We start from the raw sequence: 12,188 nt of genomic DNA, 5'->3' as shown, positions 1-12,188 counted from the left end.
GGTTCCAGTAGCTGCTTACTACTTATGCATGTTTGTTTGTTTGTTTGTTTGTTTGTTTGTTTGTTGGTTTTTTTTGGGGGGGGGGAGTTCTGCTTCCTTGAGCCCCACTCATGCATTCTTATGGTGAAGCTGCCATGTCATCATCCTTGTTCATTTTGAAAACATTCTTATTCCTCATCCCAATCAGTATAATTTCTTAAACTATGTACCCATTGTTTATAAAGTTATTCAAAATGTAAAAGTCTGAAAATCATCCGGAGGTCTCCTTCAAGATGAGTGGCAAAGAACTATGGGATTGTGATCGAAAGCGATTGGTGAAAAAAGGTAAAAATTCATATGCGACAGTTTCATTTTTTTTCCTCTGAACTTGCCCACTCTTTCATTGTTCTTTTTCTTTGATTTTACTATAATCCATGTGAGTCGTAAACACTTTTAGAGCTTATAGAGTCACTTTAGTGGATAACTGGTTGATTTCAGTACCGGACTATACTAGTAATTACGTGTGTGTTGTATGTATCTATAATCAGAAGAGTGCCTTCTCACCTATACCAGTCAATCGCGAAAAAAAAAAAAAAATGATACCCACTCCATAGTCAACCCCTGAGCCTCCAATCTGTTGTACTATGTCAATACTTGACTTTACTATCCCAAATTTAGGCGGTGGTGCATGGGATCGCACTTATCTCAAATCAAAGGTCCCTCTCTCTCTCTCTCCTCCCTCTCTTTCTCTCCCTCTCTCTTCTCTCCCCCCCCCCCCTCTCTCTCTCTCTCTCTTCTGTTTCTCTTCCCGAACCTCGGTCCGATACAGTCGATGCATCGATTACGTAAGATCTAACACGCAAGGTGCTCACTGCGCGCATGAATATGACGCAATGCGCAAAATGTGCATGGGCTCTCTCTTTCTTTTTCTTCGGCTGCGATACAATAGCGATCGATCCGAGTCTTTATTGCAGTTTACAACGTGAAGAAAACGGTGATGCATGCGTTCAGTCTAAGGAACTTTCGGTTGTTTTTTTTTTTCGTCATGAGACACGTTCCCCTTCCTCTGCATTACTACCCTCCCCCTGTCCTGCCGTTATCTCTTTTACACCTGTATAGCCTAGAATGAACGTTAGTCCGAATCATCCTAATGGTTAATTTTGAACGGCAATTTTCTTTCATTGCATCATTTCTCTTAGTTTGAAATCTATATCCTTTCAAATAAAATAAAAACACTGTGGAAAGAAATGCTGAGAAACGGCTAAGATTTTTTTTTTTCAATTGAACTTTCTCTCAGTTAATCTAAACAAGGTAATGTGGCATGCGTGTTTTTAATTCATGTTTATCATCAATATAATGACTGCTTATACTTTGAACAAGTAAAGTATGCTATTTCAGAATAGAAATAAAACTATTCCAAAATCAAAGCAAAATGGAGCATTATGACAATTTATGTCGGGGGTTAAAATATATCTTTCTCTGTTTGAGGGTTGATCTATTATTTTATGGGGGGTTTTTTGTGTGTGGGGGGGGGGGGAGGTGGGGCATGACAGGCATGGGCAGCCACGAAACAAGGTATCGACTTATAGTTTGAAAGTTTTCCTATATTGCAAATAGGGCGTGTTTTTACTTTGATGATGTGGTTCAAGAAGTGTTTTATTAATTAAATTTCTTGATAGTTGGAAAGGCGAATTTGAATATACAGCTTTGTACGAGCTTTGTTCATATCATTGTTTATATATATATATATATATATATATATATAATATATGATTTATATATTATATATAACATATAACATATATTGATATATATATATAGTTTACAGACAACTGGTTTCTGTTTAAAGCCTATACCATTGAACCAATTATTACCAAAAAAATCAATTCGAACTTAATGTATTTAAACTTTTTGAAAATAAAATGTAAGGTTTCTATGACAGGACATTGATGTTATTTCTGCTAAATATTTGATTTTGCATAGCATTTTGACAAACAAGATACTAATTGAATACGTGAGCTTGCTCCGTACTATATATAGAATAAAGTAAAGAACAATTTTGATAACGTCCCAGGTAGACCAATTTGAATAAGTTTCTGAAGTCTGAACAATAATACAATGTATTACAGTGTACCAGTTTTTTTTTTTTCGTATGACTTCGTCGCTGTCCACTGAAATGACGAACAGATGGATATCATCATTACTCCTCAGCTTCTTCACTCATCACAATGTATAATAGTTCAACTTATTATTTCCTTTCGGAGTAATGAATCATGCAAGCTCTTCTAATAATGCATTGATAGAGACATTATTGAAGAAATTATACCATTCAATCTCATTTCAAAAGAAAAATGCTCAGTGGAATCCAAATGTAATGTATCTGCACAAAACATCAACAACACGAAAACACATTCTTTTCTTTCTTCCTTTTTTTTTATTGGGGGGGGGGGGGGCTTGATTTCCCTTTCGATCAACGTTGAAGAAAAATTCCCCAAAATCTATATTTTGTTGACCACTTTCCCATCCCGAGTAAGCAATAAGAAAAATTACTCATCAGATGAATTTATGTTCTGATCTGGCGCATGATGTGGGTGTCTTTGATATGGCGCATGTTTTCTGAACTATTTTTCCTCTCACTGACATTGCGTAGAATTCCATCCGGAACAATCCCAACGTGGAGAAGGGGGTTAATGCGTCATTACGCAATCAATACTTCTCGTCTACCAATTTCTAAAGATGGTTTTGCTATACTTGTCAATGCGCCAGCATGGCGCGTTCGAGCAGAGTTTGTCATTGCCCCGAGGTTTATGAATATTTAATGACCCTCTGCAGCACGATGCATCTTGACCGGACCTCGGAGTCTTCTTCGCCGAGTCAAGCAATCTCCTCTTTTCAGGTCGCTCTAGGTTACGACCCAGCCACTAGCTACCAGGGCATCCGTCTGTAACGGTAACATAGTCATCAACGCTCTCCCCATCTCCAACGAGTTCGGTGTTGCTCTTTACCCATTCTACGCGTTCAACAAGTGCTCAGTGCAACAGTTCAGGAAAAATGGTAAGCTGATTTATTTACGCTGTCGTTCTATTTTATGAACATTACTGTTGGAATGTCACGCGATCATGTTCAATTGTATGTAACTCCGTGGTTCCTCCAACCAAGGAGGTTGAAAGGAAACACGCACCGACGCCTTGTTAATATACACACTATATACCACTGGCTGGATGGGGAAAGTGACGTGAAATTCTCCACCGTTATTGTGAGTCTCCACGCATGCTGCATCTATAGCTCTCTGAATATTGTATCGTGTCACTCCAGTGAAGAAATAAGGATTCATGAACAGGCTATTATTGGGATGACACCAAATTACAAACATACTTTGTCACGCAGGAGTCCAACCAGGGAGGTGGGAACCCTCCCTGGTCCAACCTGTTTGTTTAAAGTAGTTCTATCAATGATGATTTTCTTTTTTCTTTTTTTTTTTAAATGATAGTACCCCAATGAAAAAGTAGTAATGTATGTGATGTGTATATATTATGTATATATCCCCTTTGTAAATCATTTTTTTTTTAACTGAAAGGGCTGCCCTGTGAAAATAAAACGCAATTACATATATCTCATATGCATAATATCATTACAGTGATTGAAATTTCTTAGAAGTGGTGATTCTGTTATAAATTCTGTGTAAAGCAGTACAAAAAAAAAAATGAATGTGGACATTCCACTCATCTACAAATCATTATTTTCTTCGTCTTAGATTATAAAAAAAAAAAATGATGTGAATGTTATTGTTAATCTGCTTAAGCGCAAAAATAATGTCTTGAAACGGGATGCGTGTACTAATGAAAAGGGATGCAATAAGATAAAAACTCCCTCCCCCTCCCCCTCTCTCTCTCTCTCCCTCTCTCTCTTTCCCTCCCTCCATCTGTCTGACTATGTATTGAATTGCGTTTTTCCTTATTTTAAATAACAAAAGAACATTATTGACAGAGTATGATGTCCTATAAGCAAAGTTGGACCATTGAGCAAGCGTCGTCAAGATCACGTTGTCAGTCTAATCAGTTACATTTCCCTTGATTGTATCCCGAAGACATGATAATTATTAACTTGCATGAATACCAACTGTCTTTCTCTCACTTCGTTTAATTATTTCGTTACACCAATTTTCAAAGAATTGCATTCCTGTCTTCAAAGAAACATCTTATCCCGAACAAACTCATCTCTCTTTACATCAATGATAATCTTACAAAGGTAAAGGATTTTATGTAACATTTCAAAATTCGAAATTTATTTCTATTCACTTCTTACTCGAGTTGAAAAGCTCTCTGGGACTTATCATAGGGACAGTTGTCATGAATAACTTTATAAGAGTGTCCGGATGGTGTTAGCGTTTTCGAGCTAGGCCTATCAATCGCAGAAAAACCAATTGCTTTCTTTCAAAAAGAAATGTGTTATTTATCATAACACTCAAAGGCATTTCTAACCGGAACCTGTTTGGCACTCGGGGTATTCGAAGTGTCCACAGAACCAGTTTTTTGTTGCCATGGCTAAATCATGTCAAGGAAGAACGCACAGGACCTGCAAGAGGGAAACTGCCGGTGGGCAGGGAAGTGGATGGGTCTGCTTGAAATACATAACAGAGCATAAACTGGGATTCTGCGTTGACGTCTATTATAGCATGTAGGTGAGCTCGTTGGGTGACAGTGCATTCTCATTCCAGTTTACAGAAGGCCTTAAACACAGCTTAGGACATGATTGTGTCGGGCATCTTGTTTGATTCATCCTTTCGGCAAACTCAGGCGGCGTCACAGCAGAAAGCAGGTCCGACAGACCGAGGCTGTGATGGTGGACCAGTGGTGGTGGGATCGAGGTGTGGTTGTGCCATTCAGAAAAAATTGGGTCGATTCAGGGGAGCTTCATCGATTTCTCAAAGACCTTGCCAGTCTTCTGTGACTCACGGACCATAACCCGAGACTTGTTGCACTGCAAGATTCTTGAATGGGCTTGGCGGTTCTCCCGCCAGTGGCTTTAACTGGCATGGCTTTAATTTTACTTCATCAGACTTCTTATTTCAAAGAGTGAGAGAGGTGTCTTATGCACTGCAAAATTACCCCCTCCCCCATCACCACTTTCCCCAAATCGCTACAGAAAAGCACGCCCGAATTTGTGATATAGGGATACATTATAAGAACAGCATAAAACGCACGTAAATTGGATACAGACTTTTCTTTTGGGGTGAGGGGTAGAAACCCTGCTGTAAAGTGCGTTTAGCACCTGTAGTTTGTACAAAATCTTGTATACCAACTGCCGCTATGCATTCTCGTTCGTGATTCAACGGATGAAAAACAGAATGTTTGCGGCTCCATGTCCATTCATTCGCAAATTTCGTCCTTCCAGAGTCTTCTCTGAGACTTTGATTCAGGTTTTCTCTGCAATCGATACCGTAGAATGAAAGCCATTGGGTACACGTCACACTATGTTCACCCCTTACTATCCTTCTTCACGGGTTATGTTGTTCGCCCTTAATCCCAACTCTTCTCACTCATTCACTCACTCACTATCTTAGCAATCGATCGTTTCTACAAAGTCTTTTCTTCCAAAACTGTGAGCTCGAACTAGTTATCATAGTATATCAATAGGCCTACCGTTTACTTTAGGATCATGCTGACTATACGGCGCCCTGTGCGATGACAAACTGAGACATTGCACGCTATCCGATTGCTTTGCGAGAAATTTTCTCTCGGAAAGTAATACGGAGGTCAGGTTAAGCATCCGAAATATTGATAACACTTACTGGAAGAATGTGTTCTTTTTTTTCCCTTCATACATTAAGTTTATGATTACAAGAGCCTCTTCCATCATAGTTTCCATCAAGTGTTACTTCAACAATCCCTTTTGAAAGCTTTCACAGCCCTGCTTTGTAAGAATCAGGAAGTATTAGTGGAAAATTGAGCAAAGAAAATGGGATTCCATCGGGATTCGAACCCGAGACCTCCGGAGCTAGCCCCATGCTCTACCGACTGAGCTATGATAGAAAGCCTTAGTTCAGTTACGTCCCAGAAACCCTAAATTCTCAATGCTCGAATGGTCAGAAACTATAGCAGTGTGTTTGTGTGTGACACACACGTACACACTTGAACCTGGCATAAACCCGAAGGATTCAACTTGGGATTATGAGAGGGATCACAGAAGTGATACAGCTTTTTGAATATGTAACAAACGCAAACAGAAAAACTGACCAGAATGAATATTATTTATTAGTGGAATATGGAAGAATTTCGAAACAACAACACTTCCACATACGAAGGTGTTGTAGCAGAGCTGTCCACTATTTCAACGTGTAGTTATCGTGCATGTAATGCAGCAGGTATATGCATGAAACACTGCTCCGGATGTATTTTCCGTAACATGGTCATGACTAGTATACAGGCCCAATTAAAATATAATGATATTCGATCGGTCCTCTTCGAGGCGCGACAATTTCCGAAACGCGCATACGTGAGCCTCGTTTGTCTCTTCGCAGTCATTTCTTGTAACAATGGTAACTTCAGATAGTTTACTGTAGTTATCAATGCGATGGCATGAAGTTAAATGAAGCTCTATATTCTTTCAAAGCGATTTAAACACGAATATCTATGAAGTAAATCACTTTCATATTTCATTAATGACATTAACTTCACTGCTTGTCATCCACAGATGCATGATATCCAAATTGGTTTTCATTAACTATCAGTTATTACTGGCGATAGCTCGTCAATGTTATTATGCACAACTTTTTTTCGTAACCTCTCATTTTTCTATATTCCTTTGCTCTTTTTTTTTATCTTACACAGGCTGAAACTCTGTCAGAGGAGCAAATTGCAGGTCAGTGTAACAAGAGTCTGTAGAAATGTAGTATTTGCATTACTCTTACGTTGTCATTACTGATTTAAGTATATTAGTTTAAAAAAAAAACTATATAAAAAGTGGTCCTGGGGGCGTAAACCAATGGTGAAAATAGAAATTATTAGATGCCGTTTAAAAGTTAACTCGTTGTTAGTACACATTATCACGTGATATTTCATGAAATATCCAATATCAGCCTTACAAGTTTATGTACAATACTCAGTGATTCCGTAGATTCATCAGCATGTCCGATGAAAATACTGGGCCAACCGTAAAGTCCGAATGCGTTAACTTGAGCTGCTTGAACAACGATCAGTTTGAAACCACGATTTTTTGCTTTCGTCAAAATCATTAATTAAAGTTACACATAATCAAAATGTTGAATATTGTTCGCTTTATATACATCCAAGTTTCTGAATATCTATTGTCTTCTTGGCAAACACATCTATCATTTGAATTTTGGAATGTCCACATGACAATGTTTCTGTCCACAACCGTCTCTTTTTATTCTTGAAGTGCTTTCGGTCGTGTTCGAATGAGTCAGTGTATGTATTTACACCTTGGCTTAAAAATAAAATGACTGCCAAACCTATGTCGATATAATGTTATGAATACAATGTACGGAAGTGTGTGCACCTTATGCGTGTAATCAGGCATGCATTATTTTCAGTCTGTATCTTTTCAAATTTTGTCAAAAGTGAACGAATTATTTCACCCTTTTCATCGTGTTCATGCGTCATAGAATTCAAGGAGGCTTTCTCCCTCTTCGACAAGGATGGTGATGGCACGATTACCACCAAGGAGCTGGGAACTGTGATGCGCTCTCTGGGTCAGAACCCCACCGAGGCTGAGCTCCAGGACATGATCAACGAAGTCGACGCTGATGGTGAGGACAAGAGGTTATCTCTGCGTCATTTTACTTCGACTGTCCACACAAAAATATGAAGATGATTATCAGTGACCCACGAATCATACAGCCAACGAGTTAGGCATCCCACAAGTCATGCAGCCCATGAGTTCGACACTACGCAGACAAGGTCCACAAGATCGACTTGTTTAAGTCCAGTGTTGTATCGTCGAACTCGTGGGCTGTTTTTACCTATCTATAGTGTCGAACTCATGGGCTGTATGACTCATGGACCTTTTTTTCAATGTCGAACTCGTGGGCTGTATGACTTGTTGGTGTCCGTCTCGTGGGATGACCCCAAAATTCAGACCTAAAAAAGGGATAGTGAGTTCTCTTAAGCTGAGGTGCAACCCATAGTAGATTAGATCTTTAGAAAAATAATTGTATTAACAGAAAAGTAGTTTGCTACTTGTATTTATCAATCGAATGTTTGTGTGAATATTTTGTATTATATCAATGCTGTGTCTGAGTATAATGGATATCATGTGTAGCCTACTTTTCAATGCCCACCTATACATTGTATCAAGAATCCTCTTTCTCTGCTTCTGACCAGGTCCAATACCTTATCGAAGTAACGGTAAAACATAGTGGTATCAAGTCAAATCAAGACAGTCGACATTCCTAAAGCCCTCTCGCAACACACATGATCGTATCAGGTTAACGGTTGTATTTGACTAAAAACCATTGGTGCTAGAATCCCGTCCCCTACCCAGAAAAAAAAGACAACAACAACCAGGCAAATATAACCGTCTTGTCAAGATCTTAACATATTGTAGGTGCAGGTATACTTGGCTAATATTCCTGGTTTAACAATAAACTTTCCCCATTCACCATATCCTAAAAATTCGTAGGTAATGGAACCATTGACTTCCCCGAATTCCTGACAATGATGGCAAAGAAAATGAAGGACACTGACAGTGAGGAGGAGATTAGGGAAGCGTTCAGGGTCTTCGACAAGGATGGCAACGGTTTCATCAGGTAATTCATACAATATACTTTCTCAGGCTGACTTGATTATCCATTACACACGGACTCATGGTTACACTATGCAGTGCACTCCCGTTATAACGAACTCGGTTATAACAAAATTCTCGTTACAACGCAGTCAAAATTCAGGACCTAAAATTATCATATACATAAATATATATATTTTTTGTTTGGCTATAACGAAATTTCGATATAACGAAAGAAAACTGCTGGTTCCGAAGACTTCGTTATGACAGGAGTGGCCTGTATCACCAGCTCACCGAGGTAATTATTGAAGTCCTAAAAAGAAGCGATCTTTTTTTTTCCGGAAAGGATAATCATTCGTGTAAGATCTTTTGTCTGGTTTCCGAATATTGATGGGCAAATTAATGTAAATAATGAAATTGACACGGAATCACCGATCCAGTAATACATGTTCAGAGAGTCATATCTTTGAGCTGTGATGGTATATCGGGTGATAGCAGGTGCACAGTATTTTAGTAGCTTCATCCGCTCTTTTTCCTTCGCGCACTACTCAGGTGGCGTTCAGCCAGTGAAGATTGTAGAGGAATATCACGAATTGTTTAGGGAGTTGTGATTATCATTTTTTTTTAATCAATGATAATAGTATGTAAAGACCGAACAGATATGGTATCAAATTCGAGTGTCGTGCGGCTGGTGAGCCACCATTTCACAAAACCCGACCTTCATGAGACAGACTTTTTCTCATTACTGACCTGCTATGGCAGAAATACGTATTGTATATTCAAATACAAATTATGATGTTGTACCTGTTCTGTTAAAAAACAAACAAACAGAAATTGCTCTGCAGAAGCTTATTTTCGATTTTCCATGATGTTTTTGCATGTAACCAAGTAAACAATGTAAAGACAGGCTGCTCCGTTTTATATAAAAAAGTAAAGATTTTTTTTTTTATAAAGAATTCCACAACATAGAAGTTGTCTATCAATTTAAGTTCAAGAACTGTGAACATTGGAGGATGGTTCACATTCAAATAAAAAAAGAAAAGAAAAGGAGCCACGTGAAGAGCTTTCCCGCTCTGGAAATATTGCATATTCAACCAACAAATCAAAAAAAAAAAAGAAAAAAGAAAAGAAAATATAAATGAGGAAAGATAAGTAAGATTCTATAACTTAGTAATCTACTCATCTTCCCACCTCCATCACTGTCATCATTACCATATTCCCTTAAACTGTTGTGTTTTTATGTCTGTCCTTTAATTTATCAAACTTGGTATGTATCTTGAATATTATTGTGAGTTATTGATCATTAATTATTAATTTCTGTCAGTGCTGCTGAACTGCGTCACGTAATGACCAATCTGGGTGAGAAGCTGACCGACGAGGAGGTCGACGAAATGATCAGGGAAGCCGACGTCGATGGAGACGGGCAAGTTAATTATGAAGGTATGTCTGGTGGTGAAAGTTGCATAAAACAAACAGTGGCTGACTGCATGCTGGAATGGGGATTTTTCTTTAACTCTTGGCCTATTAGAAAAGCGTTGTAATGAATTCTAGATATCCCGGATGCAAAGGCTTAAAAGGAGGTCGTCTTTGTTTGCAATGATTCGAAAGCTTGACCTCCCGCAGGTTGGTTTCAGCATTCGGATTTTGATAATGAAGCAAAAACAAAACAAAACTATACTGTCCAGAAAGCGTATTGAGTTGTGACATGACTTTAATATCTAAACCCGCTTAGACAAAGCAAAAACAAAACAAAAAGCTCAACAAAACAAATGGGAAAAAGGTATAAATGTTTGGTTGCCAATTAAAATAAACCCAAAATATTGTTTGCGATACATCCGAAGACAAGGGTGTTATTATTATTATCACTAACAACAAAATTATCAATAGTCGCAGTAATCTATACCGAAGAATTTGTGTTCAAAGTTTTACCACCACCTATAATGATGAGTGAACAATACTATTATTGTTTGCATAATGGATCTTGCACGTTGCTTGTAGTTCCTTTCGCACTGTTTCTTTTCATTATTAGCATGGATACAAAGAATTGACAAATATTATCGCTTGACAATATCGAAGGCTTTGACCGTTTTGAGAAGGCAGAAGTTATTTTGATATTATCTTGTTAGTTTAGTGCCAGATAGAGGAATATTTATATCAGAATTGCATAGTTTCCCCTGGTTTTCTTAAAAAGAACGTTGTTTAATAGTATTGACTGTGTAATGAACATGCTGTCTCTATATTGCACTAACGTCATGTCAAGTCTGTGTTTCATGGTCAATACCAACGCACTGCATTATGGAACCTAGTGGATATTGTGTAAAGTGTATAGTACTGTAGATGGAGATTTCACAATCTCTTATAGGAATGAGCAAACACTGAAAATGGACAATAAACGTCTCTTTCCCGTCTTTGCAGTTGCAAGACATAATTATAGATGTTGGTTTCCCTTGATTACATCTTTTTTTCGGGCAGCAGATTAAGAGTTTTCTTCGGTCAGTGCATTATTCATACCTTTGTATATATCTCTAACTCACATTCGTCTGTCCTCGTCGAAAGCATTAGGCCTAATTGAGGATCGTGGTTGACTTTTCATCTGACTTCTGTGCAGATTTTTGTACATTATAATCAAGAGACTCAGTATCGCAGATGGTTTTGCCGCATCACTGTCATTTCGAGGGTAACATTATTATCCTTCCTTCTCCTCTTCCTTGATCCCATATCCTACGCAGAATTCGTCACGATGATGACAAGTAGCTGAGCCAGTCGTCAATGGACATTTCCCACCTTTTATTTCTCTACTGTGTCATCAGGAAACAACGAAAAATCCATCGACCAAGGCGCTCACCATGGATACCGACACCACACACCTACCATGTTCTTCCACGATGTACTTAATCACCCTGTGTGAATGGGGCTGCCCCTCAGTTCCCAGTTTGTTTGTTGTTGTTTTTTTCGAAAATGTTTCGCTTTCGGTCCTTTATCCATGCGTCCATGGACTCTCATTTCAGGTCCCAGTTTACTGAGTATATAGGCCTACTTGTAAATACATTATTCTCATGACGAGGATTTTATTTATTCTTATCTATACAAGTAGGATACGCGTACCACAAGAGATCCATTGTAGTTTTTGTTTTGTACATTTTTGCTTAATTGCAGAGTGTGTGCTAGAAAATCCCAAACCACCATTATCTTTCCCAACAAATTGAAAATTCCATACTCTTTTCTTTGTGGTAGAATCCTCTGTAGATAATCATTGATACGACAATCCATTTCAATTTTAGGGTCAGTTTCCTTGATTTAATCATCTTTATCAATTTAGCTGACTATCATTGTAAACTTGAAATGCATAAGTGAGCGCAATACTGTGCATAGGTGATTGTCGGCATTTTTTTTTTCCAGCAGTGACATTTCTGTATTGATACTAAAAATTCCTTGTGTCATATTTGTATTGCCTTTGTACAAAAGAA

General features: G+C 38.2%; 1 protein-coding gene across 1 annotated transcript; it reads left to right on the top strand.

The window, feature by feature from the left end:
- Window positions 1-2,852: 2,852 nt before the first annotated feature.
- On the top strand, window positions 2,853-12,188 carry LOC140228243 (calmodulin-like). The gene is made up of 6 exons (XM_072308482.1): window positions 2,853-3,033; window positions 6,810-6,840; window positions 7,604-7,747; window positions 8,620-8,746; window positions 10,046-10,161; window positions 11,451-12,188. The coding sequence occupies exons 1-6, from the start codon at window positions 3,031-3,033 to the stop codon at window positions 11,477-11,479; spliced, it is 450 nt and encodes a 149-aa protein (XP_072164583.1). The 5' UTR covers window positions 2,853-3,030; the 3' UTR covers window positions 11,480-12,188.

This window comes from Diadema setosum, chromosome 1 (assembly GCF_964275005.1).
Source record: "Diadema setosum chromosome 1, eeDiaSeto1, whole genome shotgun sequence".
Taxonomy (NCBI): Eukaryota; Metazoa; Echinodermata; class Echinoidea; order Diadematoida; family Diadematidae; genus Diadema; species Diadema setosum.
This window is presented reverse-complemented; position numbering and strand designations above follow the sequence as displayed.